The sequence below is a fragment of the Pseudopodoces humilis genome, chromosome 1, assembly GCF_049639895.1.
Source record: "Pseudopodoces humilis isolate 2021_Gansu_Grassland_sample_001 chromosome 1, ASM4963989v1, whole genome shotgun sequence".
Lineage (NCBI taxonomy): Eukaryota > Metazoa > Chordata > Aves > Passeriformes > Paridae > Pseudopodoces > Pseudopodoces humilis.
In genome coordinates this window covers 133,070,512-133,093,868 of record NC_142200.1, presented here as the reverse complement: position 1 = coordinate 133,093,868, position 23,357 = coordinate 133,070,512, and the positions used below count along the sequence as shown (strand labels likewise).

Genomic DNA, 23,357 nt, shown 5'->3' with positions numbered 1-23,357 from the left:
CCTCCCAAAGCCTTGATGATAGAGTTTGAAAATTAAACTCAGAAAATAAACAGTACCACAGAAAATTGAAGACTTAGAATTTGGATTTACCCTGGTAATGGAGACGTTCCTCTCCTGCTGTACCTCCTGTATCCAGTCAGCCACACAAGAGTACCCTCAAATCCAGCCATGCTGCCACAGAGACCTGACATCCCATCCCCACAACCCCAGATCTCACACAACCCACTCCTCCTGACATGATCCTGAGCTGGAGACTTTCGTGGCAAGGACTTGTATTCTCATGACATCATTCATGTCCTAGATTGAACATATTGACCATAAATGATGTTCCAGCTGGATTTGACCCTACATTGACATCATTACTGATGCATCTTTAGCTGCTGCAGATATAACCAGGTTATTTTCTCCTTGACAATTCTGGTGTCTTCTGCTGTACTTTGCATGCCAGGATGTAATTTATATGTCCAGTAAATCTCAGTAACAATTCTGAACTAACTTCTAACAGCTTCACCAGCTCTAGGTTAGTCACGCAAGTAAACATAATTAAAACTATACTGTCAGGAAGATGACAAAAGCCAGCCACCTTACCAAATTCTTTCCTCCTTTAATGGTCAACAGAAACAGTTATTGCTGTCATGTACACAATAGAGGTACTGCAAATTAAAAGGTTTTGAAAACAAATAAATATATTCCCAGTCCAATTTATCGGTCTGGAAAAATTTCCTCAGTAAATAATGGTCACATTTAAGGCATACAAAATCTCAAGGAAGAAGCTCCAGAGACAAATAAAAAATAATTGCCAAAACAGTTTGTTTCAGATAAGCATGCAATATTTAAACTGTAGTAGAAACTGTACAAAGTTTTTTTTTTTGCATTTCAATTTTTTTATAGCTAATAAAACTACCCAACTTAATTTCTAGTACCTAAGCCCCCACCTCCACAACTAGAAGTCTCTAGCACTGAGCCTAGTTGGTAGCTCTTTAAGAATGTTTTAAATGGTATCTTGATCTATGCTTAAAGCAGATTCATCATACAGATTGTAAATCAAACTAATTATAGACTTCAGTTCCAGATTTTGGCATTTTGTGAGGAATTACTTATGTCTACCAAATTTTGTGTACAAAAAGTCTTGTTTTGTATTTTAATTCAAATTAAATAGTTTTAGATTATTTATCCATTCTGGAAGGAAACAAATTCACTCCTACTTGAATGATAGAAGGAAGGCAGAATTCCTCTTTATAGTCTCCATTTTATGAATATACCATTAATTAGTTCTCTCTCACATCCTAGTTTTTCTTAATCCCACCTGTAAATTTACAATCTGAAACAAAAAGCTAACAGGTAACTACTGAAGTTGACGTGAGCAGCTTGGGAGCTCTCAGTAAGGCTAGGATCCAGCTTCTGTTCCAAGTCACTGCTTTCATTGTTCCTAATTTGCATTACCATGGAAATGAAATTCTTGGATTCTTCAGTAAGTATGATTTTATTGGTATTATTAGATACCTACAAGTTTTCACTCTGTCAGATCTGTTTATATTCTTTGGCTGATTGTACCTGCTTCACAATATATTCCATTCCCTGCAGGTAGGTACTACATAAGAAGATGGAAAAATGTTTAAGAAATTTTACTGAATTTGCATGTAAACTATTCAAAGAAGAAAATAATTTTAATAGTTATATGAGACTGATTTAGAGTCTAATTATCCTGTGATAATTAGAATTATGTAAAAATAAAATTACAAAGAGAAAGAAACTGAAACATACTTTTCAGTATCTATTAGTGAGACAGAAGCATGTTACTGGAAGGAAGGACATGCAGAGGAAGCAGAGAACATAACCCTTACTGCTTCAAGACAGCCTTTCTTTTTTCTTCCTTTTTCAGGTATTTGGGGGATATGAGCATTATCTCCCACTGGATCTCTAGGTGTGCAATTCTGTCCAAATTCTGTTTGTATATGAGTACATAGCACCTTTCTTCTACAGAACAGTACAACATTAAAGCAAAGGATTTTTCCAGATATTCTTTGCACCAGCTATGAGGATTACTGTTGGCAACCTTTGTGAGTATAAAGGGAATATTTATTATAACATCTCTCATAACACGTTTCTTTTGGGGAAATAAGTTATTTTTAACCTCAGGCAATACTTGATGCTGAGTTGCCATCTTACTGTTGATTGTAGAGATTAATTTCTTAGCTTTCACAAGGGATATTATCTGATGACACTTTGAATATATTCCCATACTTCTCCAAATACAACTGAATTTTTAAGGAAATCTGAGTACATGTACTACTCATAAAAGCTCAGTACAGCTGAAGATAAAGCCTTCTTTAAATACTTGGTGTTCAGTATTTGTCAGATTTAAAGACTTAACATCCATTCCGTACATTATATATACAGATAATCCCAAATACTGTCCAAACATCATATACTCATTTCATCAGTACCTAATGTCCTTTAACAGATTAAAGCTCCCAATGTGTGATGTGATCTTTCACAATCAAGACACCATAAAGTAACTATATCATGTTTAAAAGTAGCAACTACACTATGCCTTTGGCATTAGTTCAAATTATTAACTGGAATTCTGTTTAAAGATACACATGCAAATAGTACCAAAACAATCATGAAACAATGCAGTTCCCTCTCAATGAAGACACCACGATGATACAATCACATAGGTAAACATGAGACTTTTTAGATTTAATTCTTTTCACACTTTTTCTTTAAAAGAAATTGAAAAGTAATATAAATCTCTAGGAGACAGAGGATATTATCAAACAAGATTTAGGAGTAAGAGTTGCTGTTGAATCCAACTGCATGAATGTTTTGTTTTTAAATACTGGATTCAATTCGATCCAAACCACAGACATTACTGAACAAGAAGTCCTGCCATCTCTCAAGCTCTCCCTATGTAAGACTGCAATTGAAGAAAACTAATAACTTCAACCAGAGAAAAAGCAGCTGGCACAGCCAGGAATGAGTTCTGTTGTTGCACAATAATATGTTGTAGAAAAAGTCTTGTTCTCTGTGAAGGAGGGAAAGAAGGGAGGGAAAGAAGGGAGGGAAAGAAGGGAGGGAAAGAAGGGACATCCACAAGACAAATTATTATGGATCAGTCAACCAGATGGCCATTACATTTCAGCAGACTGTTTTGGCTCTGAGTACTGGAACATTGTTTGTGACATTATCAATGAAAAATCAATAAATACATTGATCAATCAATCATCCCATCAAAGGATCCTCATCTTCAGATCATCCTTATCAAGTGTCATGAGTTACTGTCAGATGCAATAAAAGACAGCAAGAATGCATTTAATTTGATAACTGTTGTCCTTTTAAATATGCTACTTACTGAAATTGCATTTCCAGGTTCAACTGAGATGACAACATAATGTAAAAACTCTGAAGCCCTCAAGGATACGGTGGTACACTTCAGAGATGCTTGATTTTATCACTGTGAATGGGAGGTCTGGTATCTGATTTTTAACAAAAATACATTAACAAATTGCTCAAATATTGCCAAACTCACAGACTAAGTCTATTTATAACTGAAATTTCTGCTAGAAAATTTATCACCTATTACTGATTTCAGAAAGTCTTTACTCCTGAATACAAACTAGAAATATTAATTTCCAATTAATTAATACAAATTATCTATTCTAAAAATCTAATTAATCTGAATACAAATTTAGAAATATTAATTTCTAAATTAATAACCTGTGAAATTAATCAGAGAATTGTGTTTTCGAAAAGGTGCATTTGTAGACTAAAATGAAAACACTGAAAGAAGAAAACATGCAATTATATATTTTAAAACAGACTACTTTTCAGCAAAAAAGCAAAGACAGAAATACTTCTTTGGGTACTTAGAGAAAGGAAGTAAGCTAGTAATTAAAATTATTTCCCTAAGGAATAAAGCAGTTCTGGCAATCCATTTTGCAGAACCAAAACTTCCTTTCTATTTAAATAAGACAACAAAAACAATGTGCCCCTGCAGACATACAGCCAAAGCTTCCTCAAAACTATTTGTGTTTTTACCTATTTTTACCCAACCACATGTAATGCTGGATACTCTCCTAGGGTACCTCTGCCTATCATGTCAGTAAAATACAGCCAAAAGTGACTTCTGAATTGTTTCAGACTTTTGCTAGAAAATTGCTTTTAGATTTCTGAGCATTATTAATCCCCACCAGCTAAAAACAGCCCAAGGGGGAGAACAGAGGTGACAGGTTGGATAGGATTTGAGCTAGCTCTGCACTGCAGGTGATGGAAAGCCTCTTCTCAACAGCACGTTTTTGAGCCCTGAGAAGGGGCAAGAGACATGCACGGTCACACTTCACATTACCTGGGCAGGAGAAGCAAGTGTGTATGGTGCTGTAACTGATTTTCCTCATTTCTTCACATTTTCTTTAGGCAGACACTGACTGAAACAGGGACAGGTGTCAAGGACACATGGAATATATCCCTAGTATACCAGCCATTAGCACAGGAGGTGAGACAGTACACAGAATGATCACCTATCCTGAGATGGGGTACTAGTGGGAAGACTAAGGCCAGGGAAAATGGGGAGATACTTTGCATGCTGCTGCCATATAACTCATTTCAACAGAATACTGTAATTACAGTCAGAGCAATGCTATGTTTTACAGGTTTATAGGATCTGATAATCAAAGAACCCTGAGGAGTACTTAACTTGAACTGGCCTCTCAAAACATGAAAGCTCTAATTTTGGTAGATAAGGTACATGTGGATAACAACATCAAAGTCTTACAGAGGAGATATATATATATATATAGATATAGATATATACACACACACATATATATGTATGTATATGTGTATATATATCTATATGTGTATACATATACACATATATATGTATGTATATGTGTATACATCTATATGTGTATATATATATGTGTATACACATGTATATGTATGTGTGTGTATATATATATGTATATATATGTATGTATATGGAGAGAGAGAGAGCGAGAGAGAGAGGCTGCTGCTTAGGAAGTTCAATTGCTCTGAGGTTCTCAGAATTACCAACTTCATAAGCACTTTGCATCAAGGATAAACTCTCTGCTGTTCAACTTCTTAACAGAAGTCTTTGTTCTGTATGAATCTACTGAGGGAACCTGCAGTTTAGAGAAATGCTTTTACAGCGACTTCTTGCTGCTTTCATAGTGACAAAGCTGCAAGCTGTTTTTGGGATTTTTTATTTTCTTTCTTTTTTTTTTTTCTTTTTTTTTGTTGTTTTTTGTTGTTTTTTTTTTAATGTCTGATATGGTAAAAACTAAGGGAATATACATATATATAGCAATATGGGCATAGCATACATATTTGATATCAACCACCAGCAGAACCTGAGGATAGTTTGTGAATATCACTGTTGATGACACAACCCCTAGTAAAACCCATTTTGAGCAGCTAATATAATGAATAATGAATGAGAGGAACCTGATCTAACTGAAGAGGAGATTCTGTGTCTGAGTGCTTTGGTATTAAAATGTGATCTCACACTGTATTCTCCACGAGGAGGTCTTGATGAGTACTCTGCAGAGTCCTGAAAGCCTATTGTGTGCGTGCAGTAGTCCCCACACTCAGGTTTTCACTAGGGCCAATATGGAATTCACTTTGCCCAGAATCTCACAGACTTACATCCAGAGGTTGTTATGGTAAACACTAAATGCTGTCATCAGCTGGGATGAAACAAACAATTTATCTCAAATCTCTCTCCCCCATTCAGACACAAGGCTTTACACAGCTCTGTAACTACTTAAGCTCCCAGGTTTTAAACTGCACTTTTCTGAGCTCCTGACAGCACCTATAATGGAGAGTCATACATACTGACAGACATTCTGCAAGAGAAGGATGCCATAAAACTGTTATTAATCCAAAAAGCCATTAAGTCTTTCCAGCTTTGTGAAAAGTCACTGTGGAGTCACTGCCTTTTCCATGATATTCAGCTGCTTTTGAAAGGAAGCTTCCCTCTAGGGGACTGCTATAAAACTGTCAGCCTATTTAGGGGTCATTACAGCAGGCTTATAAAGCCCTTTGGACTGTCCTGTCATATGAGACAAGCTTCAAAAAGAGCAAAAATCTCTGTAATGCCTTACTTAAGAAAGGAAAAAATCCAAATCACCAGTCACTCAAAACCTAATTACAGTAGGGAAATATTTATTATGCAGTTTTGTTCCTGATTTGCTGGAGCAGAAGTCTGAGAAGTGACATTCTGAAAATGCATCTTTATTAACTGCTCCGTAGCATCCTCTCCACTAAAAGAAAATAAAAAGAACCATTTTAATACAATGCCCAAAAAAATGTCTAGCAGAAATTTTATTTTGGTGTAATTATGATACAGGTTTTAGAGTTTATATTCCCATTTTTAGATATGTATAAATGACTGAAGGGTTCATGAAACTTAAACTGCAAACATAAAAACCTAGGTCTAAACTACAGAGTATTAGTGGTTATGACACAACATCTGTTACCAGTTCCATTCTTGGGGGCTTATGACTCCAGACAATACCACAAATAATGACATTTTTGTCAAGTTAGCTTTTAGAGATTTAGTATTTTAGTCTTTTAAAGATCCATTTCCTGTGTGGAATACAGGAAACAGCATGTTTCTGAGCATATATACTTTGACCTACTTATAGCCACACTTGGGCAATTATTTCCTCCCCCTGAATATATAAGTTCAGTTTAATATTGTACACCCTCTTCTTTTTTTTCTATCCAGGTATCGGAACAACTTTAAGCTCTCTGTAGCTAATGTATTCCTCCAATATATATTCAAATGCCAGGAGATGTAAGTCATCCTTATTTTCTCTTCTTTGGTAGTTCTCTGCTGGAAGAGATGCAAGGAAAACAGCAACCAAGACCCAGCCAACAGCCCTGGGGCCTCACATGAGGAGCAGAAATGGCAAATATAAATTGGTATGGGAAGTGTTACAGATCTGAAGCATTAAGTTGATATTAGCAGCTATAGTTTGTAGTTTGTTTGTATAGCTACCATAGAACAGTGCAGGAAGCTGCCTCCATGCTCATTGGTGGGAGATGCAGTTCCTGAGCTGTTGATATCGTGTGTCAAGGATCCATCAGGGTTTTGAGTCAAAACTGTAGGGCAATCAGTTGTAGGAACACGTATGATCAATACAAAGTTGATACAGGTAGGATCATGAGTTAATTAATGCAATAGCATTTTACCTGTAGGGATAAAGCTCATTCTGGAGCTCTTAAAGGTGTCTCACCTACACTTCATTCAGCAGCAGTCTTTGCCAAAGGCATGCTGTTCAGTCCAGCTGGGTGCTGGTGAGCATATAGGCAGGACATGCCCATCAGAGAACCTGGGCATCACAGGACAAACCGCTCCACCGTGGCTTCCCTGGGGAGCACTGGCTTTAAACAGATTGCAAACAAACTGGCAACTTACTTAGCCACAGCACTTTCTAGTTTAGCTCTCACATATAACACACATGAAGTTTTAGTTACTAAAACATGGGACTGACTGAAATCTGCAATCAACATGCAAAATTTCCAAATCACCATTCATGGCTTGCAGAGAAAGGCAGTGATTATGAAAGAGGCTAGCAATTTTTACTGCTCTTTTGTCTGGAAAGAGTATGTATTTTTCTTTATTCTCATGTATTTTTCTGTATACATCTGTAACAGCATTTTAGTCTGGATTGTGTACAAAAGAATATTAAAAAAATAATACTATGTACTGTTTTACCAAACTGCTACCACCAGTCACAGTTCTTAAGGACTTGTCACAGAAATGCTTCTTTATCAGATCTTGCAGTCATGCTCAATAAAATAAATAAATCCCTTGAGAAATCTCATGCCACAACTCTAAGACATCATATTTAACTGAGATGCTTGATGAGTTACATGTTGCCTAGACAGGCATGTCCAAGTTGCTGCCTTTGCCTGACATCGGACTCCAAACAAGCTTTCTGCAGAATCTGCACTGTTTTTTTCAAGAGGAATACACTGTGCAATTCACAATTACCCAGACAAGATCAGGATGCTAAATAATATCCTCCCTCTGCTGTCTCTGAAAAGTACTCCAAGTTAATCTAGAGCCCAGTTGACCCAATATACTAAAATATTTCAAAATTATACTAACACATTGTTTTGGTTTTGATGTTATTTTCTCTTGTGTATAACTTCAAAATCTGTATCGATCTTCCAGAGTAGACTGATCCAAAGTGGAATGTTGCATAAACTTGTATTTCGTTTTTTGTCTAAATGCAGGACACTAAGAAGATAAATCAATCACAAGGCACTATTGAATTGCTTTTAACTTGAAGGGTGTCTTTTGACAATTTCAAGCAACAGGAGGGATGCAAAACATCTAAGCACTGAAATCCAGTGAGAGATGAAGACATGAGATTTTACTTGTGTTTCAAATTAATCTTTTTTACTGGTGTGGGGTTGGTGGAGTGGCAAGTAAGATAGGAAGAGGGAAAAGAGAGGAGGAATCTCAGCATTTTAACCTTGATGCAATTTTTCTTGATACAATTTATTGGTGTATCTGTTAAAAATAAATAAATAATAATTAATAATAATAATAATGATAATAATACCACTCTATTTTTTCCCTTCAGACTCAGATAAAAAAAATAGGTAGATGAGCAGCATGTTATTTGGTGTGCAGGTTGGATACTTCAGTCTACCTAAGAGCTGGGCTTGTAAGCATTTTTTTCCAGAGCCTCAGATCTATTAAGTGCTGTCAGTGAAGATTTGCCAGCTCCTTCAGCTGCACTTTGGAACAATCCAAATACACACTTTGACTGCAGTGCCTGTACTGGCCATGCATCTAGAGCTAACTGACTAAGCACTGGAGGAACCCAGGGCCATCTGAAAATTGCAGATATGATTCAGGACCTACAGCTGACCCTTATCCTACACGAGTGGCACTGGACCATTCAGTATCACCACAGCCTAAAATTATATCAGACACCTGTAGCAGGCACCTTTCACCTTAAATTTCTAAAAACTTTGATCACAGAATAGTGTGTGTTGGAAGAGACTTTACAGATCATCTTGTTCCAATTCCCCAGCCATGGGCAGGGACACCTTCCACTAGACAAGGTTGCTCAGAGCCCATCCAACCTGGCCTTGAAGTCTTCCGGGGTGAGTTATCCAAATTGCTCCGGACAGCCTGTTCCAGTGCCTTACCATCCTCGTGGCACAGTGCTTTGCTAACACCTCATCTAAACCTCCCTTCTTGAAGCCATTTCCCCTTCTCCTACCACTACATGCCCTGGTAAAAATTTGCACATTCCTTGTCTATGCCACAAGCATCTATACTTAGGTTTCCAAACTGAAGAGCTGAATTTCACCTCCAATTTCAATATTAAATAAAATAGAAAAGCACTTGTACAGACTCCAGTGTCTTTTAGCAATCACAATCACCTAATATTTTGTAGAAATTCATGTTCATTATTGCAGAGTATACAGATGTGTACTATCTTTTATTGAAACTTTATATAAGGAACTCTGCAGTGTATTTAAGAAATAGCCTTAATTTCCAACGTGACGGAATAATATGCCTGATACAAGAAAAAACAACATTGTATACAGTACTAGTGACTAAATGAGCAAATCAAAATTCTATTTTGAGGTTTATTGGAAAAAAAATTTCTCAGGAATGAATTTTTGTTTCTTTCAACTACATAGTAATTTTGACTCAAGAAAGAGATGGCAGTTTTGTTTTCTAGAAAAAGAGGGACATTGGGGGCACTAGCTTATGACTATGGAATGAAGATGTTAGAAACATCCTCACCAAACTTGCTACACTCCACTGTACCAGCCAATATTACACCCCCAAAGTTATACATACCCTCAAAATGAACACCCACCATGTTGTTGACCTATGTAAACCAGATCTAAGCAGGAGCACTTTGGAGCCAGATTATGTCTGTTCTAGCACTAAAAGACACTTTTCATACACCAGGAGAGAGGCATCCATACTTTGCCTGCAGCAGGAAGAACCTGAGAAACAGCTTGCTTTGTTATCTGTACTGGAGCAGAAACCTCTGAGAGATCTTGGCATTTTATCCCTCAAGACATTTACTGCTCCTCCGAGATGAGAGCAGACAGATAGGATTTCCATCTGCAATTTCTCCCTCTTCCTACTTCTGTTGCTAAGGTTACAGAAAGAATGCTAAGAAAACGATGCTTTGCTTTACTTAAAAATTTTAGTAGGAAATTGTGAAGAATTATGCAGCTTACTACAAGTGCATGAAACAAACCTCCAGTAACCCTGTCACATCACTGTAACTTTTGTTAAATGTTGTGCCACTGAAAGGTCTGGGGACTGTTTGCCATTCTTTTTTTGTTATTCACACTGCAATTTGCTGCACACTCTCCAAGATCCCCTATTGCCAATTTTGTTTTCCAGAAATAAGTACACTGTTTTTTTTGCTGATGGTCTGTGAACACTTACACATGCTGCACATGAATGCATGCCAGTGTTATAGAAGAAAGAAAAAACAAAAAAATCTCTGGTATTTCCATTAGTTATTTCTGTTTGTATTAAATACTACAGCTCTTAAAAGTGTTTCAGCAGCATTTTCTTCAGCAGTTGAAAATATTTAACTGGAATTTTCAGAAGAACAAATGCACATTTTACAAATGGAACTTTCTTGACTCTGATCCCCCCTCTTGATATGAATTTTGAGCATTGGCCCCATTTATTATTCTCTTTGAAAAGCCTGTATAGCTCATACAATCACAATGAGGACAGATCATTGACTTTGGCTAAATACTAAATTTATAGAGTCAATGGAAGTGTCTGACCAAATCTGAAACAATGGACCCATCTGTTTACATGCCATGTTGTTACTGTTTTGGGATAATAGATAATTGCCTTTCCCATATTAAAGAAACATGAAAGATTTGGAGAGACACCGAGTAATCCATCAATGTCAGCAGAATTCCTACAGCCCTGAAAATCTATCCCTAAGGACTGGTACTATACAAACTGGAATTGCGTGGCTTAGTGTGACAAGTTTTTAGTTACTTACCCAAATTCCTCTGCACAAACAACTTGGTAATGTATTCACCCTCACTCCCTGCTCCAACCAGCTATGCACAATTTGCTGAGTGCTGTTAAATTAGCTGAGGCTGTTTGCTTTGCATGGGTGGAAATGAAAGTAATCTTCTTTTTGCATGACCAAATTGATACAAGTCTCCTCTCTTGAGAACACTCCAGGTGAACACGGTGAAAAGGGTCAGAAAGGAAGTGTCTGGGAAAGGAAAGACCTTCCCAGCCTTCACAGCCACACTAATATTCAGCTTCACAAGTTGAATCTATTTTCAGCAAACCCTGCAAGCAAGTGCTGAGGTATGTGTGGCTGAAATAATTAATTCAGAAAGTACAAGGTCTGTTGATTCTGCTCATAGCTCTTTTCAGCCATGAGTTTCACCATTCTGGAATATGCTTTAGGAAGTTGGTGATGAAGGATATGGAAAAGCAAAATATTATCATTAAGAAAATTCAAAGGCAGATGCCATTAAATTCTGAATTCCCTGTCTCCTTCCTTTCTATAAAGTTTCATTCTCATCAATGTGTTAAATTAAATGCCTTCTGTGCCAACATAGCTAAGCATGTGGAAATGAACTCAGGATTACAATGGAGTTCTCTTATTTAGGAGTGGGGAAGCTAGTTTTTTGTTCCCTTTCCCATTCTCTCCTCCAAGCTTAAAGGAAATAGAGAATTAATCTCTCCTCCAGCCTTTTCCCTTTCCAGCTATACCCAAGTTATTAGCAGACCCATCACTTCTTGAGTTAAAATTGAGAATGTTGCAAATGTTGACAGGCTTATTGCTACAACACTTTTTACACAGTTGGCAATGCATTCAGTCCAGCTGAACATTGCAGCAAGACCCAATAAAAGTGTTAAGATGACCTTGAGATAAGTAAGCAATCAGTATATTCAAAAGAAAAAGATATGAGGTGTTTGCCTAGTTTACTATTTTGAAGCAGGCTGAAAAACAAGACAGTGATATTTCAGTGTGCTGGATGGCTAAAAAGTGTGACATCACTGGTGAAAAACCCAGCTGGACAAGCAGAAATTAATGAGTAAATTAATGATTATCCCTGATTATGTTCCTAATTGCAGGTGACATACTTTTTGGAGTAATTTAGCAGGAGCAGAGAATTAGAATATTTCATGTATGATTTGTGCTGCTTTCCAGACTAGTTCACTTCCTGGCTCTTATTTGTAATGATTAAAAATTTTCAGTGAAATACTAAATTTAGTAGTAATTTTCAGACATTTTAATTTGTTTTAGGATGACACATGAAGAGAAAGTTCAAATATTTTCCTAAGATCACATGAAAAGGAAATATTTTTTTTCCCTTGACTTTGTTTGAAAAATATACATTTGATTTTTCTGAAAATAAATTACATTCTCCATCTCCAAAGTAACAAGCTAATTTTCTAAAATAAACTCTTGAAAATTGTGAATAAAATTATTTTAAAATAACAATAACAACTTTTACAAAAACAAAAGGTAAATTAAAATGCAGAAAGAAAATTCTATACAACCTAGCCTTCAAATAATATATCAGCTATATAATTTAACACAAAAGTTTTGCTCTCTTACAACAAAAATGTGACATCTAAACTTTATGCTAAATAGAAAAAAAAGATATATACACAATGGTTTCAGTGCAGCAGCACAGTTTCAGCATATCCTGATCCTTCATATCCAAGATCCTTCCTCTAATACATCCTTAATCACCACTGTAACCTCCAAGCTCCCAAATATGAAAGTAATAACATGATATTTACCTTAATCTAGTAAATGGATACCAAAAAAAGCACAAGAACAGCTGGACTTCCTTAAGTCAAACATCTTCATATGGTCCTCAGAACTGACTGGGAAGGAGAATTGGACTTGATGATCCTTGTGGGTCCCCTCCAGCTCAGGACATTCTATGATTCTGTCTGTGTGAAGCCCAGCAAGCATAGGAGATCCAGAGCAGGCAATGGCAATTCCCCATTTCCACAGGGTCCAGTAATCTGCCCTTCAGAAACTCCCTTTGTGTTTAATAACCCGCAACAAAGTTGTATTCCAAGAATTTGCCTCATCCTGTAAATTCTGACATCCATAAAATTCAGTGTCAATGAGCTCTGGAGCTTTTGCAGTTTCATGATGTGCAGTAGAAAGGAATCATATGGGACATTTGTTTAATCCTCTGGAACATTTTGGAAACACCAGAGATGTAAACAGCCCATATTCCAACAGAGATTTCTGGACTTAAGTTACACTGCCTTAAAGATAGCAGGACCACTGTGTTAGAAGCACAACTGACATGGCCTAAAGCAACGTAAGGTAGGGCCTGAAACAGCTGAAAATCTGATGCAATGCCACCTTTGACTGTAAAACCATGTTTTTTAGTCACACTTTTAGCTCTGGAAGTTCCAGGTCTATACTAGGTAACTGAAGTTTGATCAAAAATTGTGAAATATATTTGCAGGTCTATAGGAAGAGCCCAGATTTTTCCTCCTTCTCTTGAATGAGTCATGCACCAGAAATCACACATACAACAAAAATCACGTGATGTAATAATTATTAACTGTGAACAAGAAATAATTATACATCCCTAAAATTGAAAATAAGAGCGAATATAACTTTTGTTATGATAACGATTTTGCAAGTAGACCTGGAAAGCTTCAGCCATGCAATTAAATCAATTAAAGTGTATTTCTTGACTTAGAACTTTAGATGAACCTTAACCAAAATCTAATGTTTCCCTTATTTCTATCAACGGCTAAATATTATTTGAGCTTGATAATATAGTCTAGAACCTTCTCCTAAAATGAAGCCACATCAGAAAGCAGGCATCAAAAATAAAACTGATTGTTGCATCAGGTTTTCAGTTTTAATTTTTTCCCTCAGAATTTTGTAAATACAAATTTCATAATAGAAGTATTGTTCTTTTGCTCTCTAAAGAATCAGCCAATTCCTGTGACAAATTTCTGTTCTGCAAAGCTTCATTCCTCTCACTTATATGTTAAATGCTTCAACTGAAACCTAAAATCTGGTTAAACCTTTGTACTGAATATGCATTACTTTGATATTTCATAATCTGCATTAAAATGTGACTATGCACTAAGGAAATAATTCTGTCCTAGTGGTGGAGGGATCAATAGCATACCTGATTATTAAACTAAATGGCTATACAAAAAATGTTGCCCACAGAATTAACTTGCACTGTTGAGGATTGCTGACAGGAGAAGGAATATACAAATACTATGTAAGATAAATATTTTAACTATAAATTTAAACTGTAAGTAAGAAGAGAACTTTACACAGGCAATTAAAGGCTCTATAAGTCAGAAAACAGGTTTTAGAAGTAAACGGGACACTCTCTTAGCTTGGGAAGAAGAAAAAGAGCAGAAGTACTCATTAGACTGTGATAATAAGGATTTTTATTTTAAATACAGAATATGGTTGTCAGTAACTTGGAGGGCCCATGTTATTAAGACTGCTCTAAGTCCTTTGAGTGCAACTGGTGTTAAAACATTGGGATAGGAAGAAAAAAAAAAAAAAGAAAAGCAGGAACAAAGAGGACAGAGCCAGGCTTGGCCAAACTGACAGCTCACTATGAGACTATAATACTCTTTCGTTTTAAGGCTTCCTTTTTGCATGGACAAGTTTTTCTACTTTTAATACAGTGCATTAAAGAAGTAATTGCAGAATTGCCTTATCATTTGTCCAGCTGAGGGAAATTTAATCTCAACCATTTATTTTCTTCCTTGCTCAGACTTACAGTGGGGACACAGCAATGGGCATGCTGACACTGCTGTCAGTAGCTGAGAGTAATTGTTCTCAAATCCCAGAGGCTGTAAAACTCAATCCCTTCTGTTGTTTTTGCCAGTCAGAATCAGACATCTTCACTTCCATGAGTGACTGGGACTGATAAGGGAGAAGTGCTCTTATGGGCAGAAACTCTGGATCAGAATGCAAAATCCAGCAAAAGACTGTTTTTTATCAGTAGGAAATCCACAGGTGTTGTTTCAACAGGGGCAAGATGCCTTTCAGGTATAAACTACAGGTGCTGCTAAAATTTACATTTCAAACAGCATCTAGAGAAAGTAAAGAAAGGAGAGAAAAGAAGAACTTGACTGTGACTTCAGTTGGCAACAACTCTATTTTAATTAAAAGCAATACACAGCAGGAGATATCACTGACATCCACAGGAATAAATTAATTACTTCAATGCAGAAAAAAAAAATGCACTGAAATAGCCACAATTTTCTATGTTTGCAGTAGTACATTAGGTGGGGTGGAGAAAATAAGATACAGTTGAGTTTGGTTTGATTTAGCATGCCCAGCATGCTGGTTTTTGCTCAGAACTGAATCTTCTTCTGTCATACAGCAGCAATCATTCTTTCTGTTCTAAGACTTTATATGAAAAATTATGTTTTTCCTCACATTTTTGCTGGTGCAAAGCAATAAAACTTTACTGCACTCAGCTCAAGCTTGACTATGATTTAATCTATTATTTTATTGCTGGATTTATTTTTGATGTTTGAAGTTTGTGAAAGGCTATTGTTTTGATGTAGTATCTCTATACAGTGGCAACAAATCTGAAGGTAGTTCACATGATCTAGAGTTATTTTGCAAAGTTTTTCACCTTCTGCTCATGCCAATGCAAGCTATATACCAGAGACTTGTCCAATTTCTCTGTATTTTTTCTTGTCAGTGTTTTACCCTGCACTGGTGTGACTGCAGTCACAAGGAGGATCTGTGATAAAGAGACCAAATCTGTACATGAAGAATAAGAATCTGTTCTTTATGGAGTCAGCCAAAAAACATAGGACATGCCTTGAAAAATGACACACATTTTAAATTGTGGAAAAATTATCATGCAACATTTGTGCAGTGCACAATTGCATGTAAATGCATTAGTTGTATATTACTGCATTTTTAAGCCCTTTCTAGTGCTAAGTAGGAGGAGCTAAAATATCTAGAGCTGCATAAGCAAGTACTATGGCAAAACAGGAATGCATTTGTGGATCCCTTGGTGAATACTGGGGAACCAGCATCCATATGAGATTCGTTTCAGAGAACAGTTTCTTTCTCAGTAATGCAAAAAGTGCTCAGGCAACAAGAACCTCTGATACCCACCTTAATTATCTGGACGGCCACAAAGCTTTGGGAATTACTAGAACAACTGGTCACATCATCACCATGACGTTGAGTTTATTTTAACAATATTGATATGAATCAACTTAACAAAAGTGATTATGGAGCATACTTTTCTTTTACAAGAGTGTATGAAGGAAGGTGGAATATTTGCTTATTTTTCTCCTTGCTTGAAAGAAGACATGCCAGACTAGACATATTCATGAAGATGTATTTTCACACTCACTGCTTTTACAAGGACTTACAGTGTTTGCAGCAACAAATTCCACCTGACACGTTGCAATTCCTAAGCTCTATTTATCATAAGTAAAAGGCACTTCTAAATGTCCTGAGCACAATAAACAAAAACAGTAGATTACATAAGAAGCAAAAACCCAAAAGAGCCCTGACCCTCACAACAGGAGACAAGAATCTTAAGAAAGATGGAAGGAAAAAGAAAGGAAGGCTAGGGTTGACATCTGATATCATGAAATCCCAGGAATTTGAGAAAAACTCTCTAGAAAGAAGAATTCTGACCATCCCAAAGTTATTCCAGGCAGAAAGCTTTAATGTTTGCCTTTGTGACCTTTGGGAAGAAATAAGGCTTAGCCATGGATACTCCTATCTTCAATGGAGACACTGAAATTCTCATTTCCCACGAAGCCAAGACAACTTGTTGTAATGCATCACCAGAATCCTGTATTTTGGGGCTGTCCCATACAGTTGGCTTAGATAGCTGACAGCATATTTCTTTACCTGTCCAAGGCTATCTCCTTTGGGGATTTCTCTCAGATTGTAACAGTTGCACCCATCTGTATAAGATGAGATCTCACTCTTTTTTTGCCACTATTTAGTCTCTCTTCAGAGTTTTCTCTCTATCTTTAGCTACTTGATATAATGGGAATGAAAACATAATAAGTATCTTATACAATGTGACTCTCCCTTTGAGCTCTAGAGTACCAATTGCAAATAAAGCAAATGGATCTTCATCCTTGGCAGGATTTTTGGATTTGCAACATTATAGACTTTAATTTGCACACCATAATAATCCTACTAAAGTAGAAGAGGAGTACTTTAAAGATAGTTGTACTTTTTAAACAGTGTTATATATTAATTTTACACTATAATTTGCAGTTAGCTATCAGAGCTCCTATCTGGCTTGCAGCAGAAACTTGTTTATGTCCTTTGTGTTTCTTTTGGCAACATCCATCTTTGTGGTTTCGTGCCACCACAACACTGCACCTGTTGACCACAACATTCCTATTCTCCAGCAATACAGTGGGACTTGGAGGTCTTTTCTTCCCCTTCCCAAGGCCCTCCTCTTTTCTGAAGGCTCAGCACATCAAAGGGTATAACCACTGCTTCTGCTAGTGTGCAATTTAGTTCAAGACCAGTTCGAGGGAGCACCTCTACTTAAAAAAAAACCACATGAATGTGTGTATCATTTTGTATGAGTACTTTCCTGAATCACAAACAAATGCAGGAAACAAAACAGAGATGTGAAGAGAAACACCCAGGCTCCCTGGTGGCTCCATCTTTGGACCAGAGAGGCTCCACCCTAAAGAGAATCTCACCATTATCATCTTTACTATGCATAGGAGTCATTTGCCACCCTGACTACTGGAAAGGTGTGACAAACCAATCTACAATGCACTTGCATGAAGAGCTTTAGAAGGTCTGTGCTTCATGCTTCCACTCAAGCTGATGATCAGGGCTGATGGCTGATCCAGCATGGTCAATCTGTGAAGTTACAATTCCAGTAACTCCAATGGGAAAAAATTAATCAAAAGCATCATTACCTTAAAATAAAAGCAAAGCCAGTGGAACTAAGCTGTGCTCCACACAGGTTTGATTTTATAATTTTTCACCTTTTGACTATATGGATTGATAACTCAAGAAATATTTAATTTTAAACAGTGTCCAGAAATTTCTGCCTACAGCCTTCCCTTTTTTTCTTTGGCTGGTTTTTTTTCATTATTATTTTATACTATTTATTTTTTACTTTTATTTTGGTTTTATTGTTGTGTTTTGCTTTTTCTTTTCTTTTTTTTTTTTTTTTTGCAGGGAGGGATAGATGTGAGAGAGGGAGTAAGGGTTTGGGTTTATAAAGCTGGAGAGAAAGTAAACTCATCATTATAAAGAAGGACAGCAAACACTATCAAGTGCAAACATGTTCATCAATGTCAGTCTTCATATTAAAGAAGTCTGCATTTGCATGGTAAGCCTACACATCACTTTAGAGAAACCATTATCTGTAAAGGATATCTGTATAGGAGGTAATATCTGTAAAGGAGGGATGTCGTCATCCTGTAGCACCACTAAACATACATGGCAGGTAATACTCATTCTCTGGATTTTCTTTAGCAAGCCCTGCAATGAACACAGAGCAAGGATTTAAAATAATCAATAAGCTCTCCAGTAGTGCTGATAAACTGCCAAGCTGCAGAAGACTGAAACATATGGATTCTTCCTCTGTGGATTTCTGTTGTATACTCTACCTCCTCTATAAGGCCAGACATCAAGGGTTTTTTTGTGAGATGCCTGTGTGTTGTAGTGGGGATTTTCAATGGAATCCGATAATGTGTAAAACCACAACTCCGTTATCTTATTGTGCTGAAAAGACCTTAGAAAAGAGGTTTGCAACAGAATACAAAACCTGAATTCAATAAACTTTTCAGGTTAAGACACTGTAAAGCCATTAATCTGTCAGGAAAGATGTTCCTGGAAAAATACCATTCTACGTATATCCATTTGCAAGCATTCATTTCCCCCCCCCAAGTCTTGCTACACATAAGTGTTAGAGGGGGACATCTGACCATTTTGCTTCATAAGAGCTTGGAACCCGACTGAATGGAAACACTGCATAGGGATCTATGGGTAAGACATGGAAAGATCAGCTACTAAAACTTCCCTGTACCTGAGACAGCTTGCATTTTACCTGCTAAAATAACTAGAAGCAAGATTGATCTCTGTTGTAGAAAAGAATTCCTACAAGTATGGGCAGATGGGGATTACATGAGGCAAAAAAGGAAGTTAAAAAAACCAACATGAAATTCAAAACTACAATTTACCAACCAGTGACTTCCATGTTAGCACAAGAGGAAATGTAATTAGAACTGTGCAAACTGCGAAACTTGAAAACAACAAACATAAAACACACCTCTTCAGAAGCACTATTTTTTTGCTCATGCAGTAGGGAGTCCATTGTCTCTACACATGGGTTTGATATTGCACTGTTATTTTTTTTATTGTGGAAGTAACAACCCAAATTCTGAAAGCTGCTTTTTTTTTTTTTTTATCTGAGAGTGAGCTCCTTGGAACTGAAAAAAACCCCAACTCTGTTGTTTTGGAAGCAGATTATAATGACTGAAGACATTAAGTGGAATTTATTCCAAGCTGTATTTTACTGAAAAACAGGATGTAGATTTTATTAATAACAAAACCCCAAACTCAAAAAAACCACTGCCACAACAAGAAAAGAACCAAAGAAAACAGGACAGAGAGCTATCTGGCAGCTAAACAAGAAATTAGAGGTTGAATGACACTATAAAACAGAGGGAGAATGTCCCAAGACTTCACACAGGTGGACTCAATTTGTCTTATTCTTCGGAAAACTAAAAATCAAATAGTATGCAATTTTTTTCAATGACCAACATGAATTTTCTTCCAATTTCTCATTTCCCTAGGGCATTTTTCCTTTCCTTTCTGCCTGGATATCACTCTCCAGAAAGATCAGGCAAAGCTTCGCAAATTGAGGTGTTTACAGCAACTTCAAAAAATAATTCAATTTTATTCTATTTTAATAATACCTTTTCCAGCAAGAATGGCTAAAATGTGGGAGTTCCCTTAACTATTTTCCAGCAAAAACCCAAATGTCCTCAAGAAAGTATCTTCAAAAGTCATAAAGGACAGGCTCCAGCCTCAGGTCAAAACTCCAGCTTCCATGCGCTGATAGGTTCACAAATGCAAAGACCAAAGGTACCCTTCCCAATAAGTGTTTGAATATACTGAAGGAAATGTCCTAGCTTTTTACTTACCCACAATCAAAGACAATAAATTGAATTAAAAAGTAGATGAAATTAATATGTACCTCAATCTGTGTAGTGTTATCATGCCCCTCCTCAAGCAGCAGGTCTGTGAAACCCCCTGGCTCCAAGGAATCCTGCCCCATGCTGGCTCTGTTGGTGTCGACAGATTTGAGGGACTCTGAGTGCCTTCTCCACCTGTGGCTGCTTACATATGAATCCACCTCCACATTTTCCTCCATTCGAGGGAAGCTCTGAACCACTTCATAAAACACACCTGTTTGACAAGAAAAGAAAGGCAAAACAAGGCAATGGAGTAAGTGAATAGAACACTGGTTTGCTAATCATAATTGAAAATAAGAATTTTTATAAAGGTTTTGTACCATTAGCCACTTGTACCCTTGCTGAAGTTTTTATGGCAACGTAAGTGTTTAAAAGAACTATACTTTTACAAAATTCAGGAATTTGGACTAAGTTTTGTAGACTCCTCTAAACTTCCTAACTATTTTATTTTTCTGCTTGTTTTCTGTCTGTGAAAAGCTTTTCCTGTAACTTTAAATCATGGTTACCCATTGTAACCAAATTATTACCCATTGTTACCAAATTGTAACTTTAATTCATGTTTACCCATAGCCAACACTATTCAAAATAGAGTAAGTCTAACAAAAATATTTTAATCACCTAAGAAAACAAATGTAGAAAGGACAGAGAAACTCTTGTACACAAGTACATTTTCCTACTAATTTTATGTAGAAAGAGCTTGGAAGCCATGGTGAAAGACAAATAAACATTATGAAAGATGTGAAACTCTCATAAACAGCTGTTCCAGTGCATAAATAAAGCTGTCCTGCTGAATAAATTATAAACATGAATGATGTGTGAAGTCTGCAGACACCCACTATATCTTCTGCAAGTGGTAAGCAGTTGGGTGGTGGGTTTAACATATTACTTTTGGACATTTTCTTGCTCATTTGTAACTTTTTCATACTAGTAAAACTATTAGAAAAACAAATCTATAAAACTAACAGACAAAACCACTAATTCTTAATGAAGTTTTACTCATTAATTCATTAAGTTCTTATTTTACCCAATCCAAAACCCTATCAAAGTATTTTTCTGCTAATTTATTTTTGTTAGCACCATCAAGAGAAAATGAAGTAAGTTTGCATGTTTTGCATTAAAAATCAGATATGCTTTTCATACTGTCTTTGTGTCTAAAAGGAGAAGTAGAGGGATGCTCTGTGCTTTTGATGTGCCAGGAAGAAGGTGATTTGGTTCAAGAAAGCAGACATCTCAAAAGGAGTGGCAAAGTAAAGGAAAATGCTGAAAGGATAGACTGGTAAAAAATAATGTGCATAAATACTTCCATTGCTTTTTTTTTAAACAGAGTGTTCTGAAAAAAGATGGTACTACTTCCAAGGTCCTTAACAAGCATCACACATGTTGTACGGAAGAGATAGGAAAAATAGAACATTTTCAAAGGTTTAAATAAGTGAGATTTTCCTGCATCACAGCAGGAACAGGTATAGGAGCCATGGGTATAGAATCTGTCAGACATTGTTCTTGGCAGATCAGAAGGTGTTACAATACAGAAACAATATCTAATACACTTTAGGCTCTAAGTGGTTACATTTTTCTATTAAATTCTCCCAAATCTATTAAACTTATTTCCTAAGTTATTTGATCAGTCTCAACCAAGCTGAAATTATGTGAAACGAAAGTTCTTTGTCAGCTAGAAAAACCAGAATTTAATTGACATGCAAAACAAGCAATCTCAGGCATATCTTTCCTCAGACCCTAAGAAATCAGACTTCTTTTCTTTTAATAGGTGGCTTTTTGAAGCCTGTTTCCCTGCATTTCTTAAAAACCTTAGAACTTTGTCTTCAACAAATTGCTACTGTGCTCTGTGTTTTATCAGACAGCCAGCAGCGCCATGCAGAGGGACAGCACAGCAGGTGAATTAATTTATGAGTTCATTCCTTATCAAAATCTATTCAAATGAGCACCCCCCTACTTCAGCTTGCGGGCACTTTGCTGTGCTGTTTTGGGGACCAGGAGGTGTCAGATGAGGCAAACTGCTCAGGTCCCTGGGCAGAACCTGGGGCTGCCCCAGGGTTTGCCCTCCTGCTGCCGCCGAGGTGGAGGCGCTGGGACACCTTGGCATCCTCTTGGGGAGCATCACACACCTACAGCCACAGCTCTTCAGGTACGTGTCTGCACGATCCCTTTCCCTTCCCTTGAAACACCTTTCCTGCCTGGTCTTGGGTCTCAAAGCCCACACTCAGAGAGAGGCAAAAAAAGCATTTCACCCCCATTTTGCAGTCCCACTCCAGCCTACTCTCTTCATGGCTGTCGCACATGCTTGATGGGTTGAGACAATCACCCAAATTAGCAAATAGAACATGTGAAAGTTAGGGTAGGGTTTTAAGTCCCTTTCACCTCAAGTTGAGACCCATTCGTAAAGAAAGGCAATTACACCTTGTTCTTCCACATCCTTAATAGAAATTGATGTAGTTTCTATCTTTTAAGTTGTTCCTAACAAAAATTGATTTCTAAAATTATAATAATATAATGATGGTGTGAAGGAAAAGAAGTGTGTTGGGGTATTTCCACTGGCTTGGAAATTCTACACAATTTTCTCCAAATTTTCTTTACAGAATAATTGCATCATGGCTTCTGCAAAAGTTGGCTCGGACCATTCTCCATTACAGAGATTTTTTATGTTATTAGTGCACAATTTTTACCCCTTTCAAATTTTTAATTATGTGGTCTTTATCTTTGAGACATAGAAAGTGTTCTAAAAAAGACTTTTCCTGCCATTACACTGATAAACATTTTTTTACAGGTACAAGATATACTGACATAAGGAAGCTTTAGAATCATCTAACTATATTCAGCATGCATGATATCCTTCTAAATTGAATAGTAGCAGGAATTAAATGCAGGAAGTGATAACTATTCAGTTTAAAACTAATATTTGGAGGATTTTCACTGTGAAATCTGTAAAACACTGTATCAATAGTTAAGTGTCCTGGACTGGCAGAGTGAGGATATTGAGCTACAATATGAGATAAAATCTGGATGTGATTTCTAGGAATAAAGAAAGAAGCATACTGCGTGATTTCTCCTGCATTAAACCTTTTCCTTAAACTACAGGGGGATAGAGGGAGAC

The 23,357-nt window shown here is 36.7% G+C and overlaps 1 protein-coding gene across 1 annotated transcript in view; it reads right to left on the bottom strand.

Moving 5' to 3' along the window:
• The window catches only part of PLXDC2 (plexin domain containing 2), a 256,079-nt gene that overhangs the window by 120,614 nt on the left and 112,108 nt on the right, over positions 1 to 23,357 (bottom strand). The window contains exon 2 of the mRNA XM_005518748.3: positions 20,251 to 20,462. Coding sequence (XP_005518805.1) covers positions 20,251 to 20,462 — 212 coding nt within the window. The remainder of the gene's footprint in view (positions 1 to 20,250; positions 20,463 to 23,357) is intronic.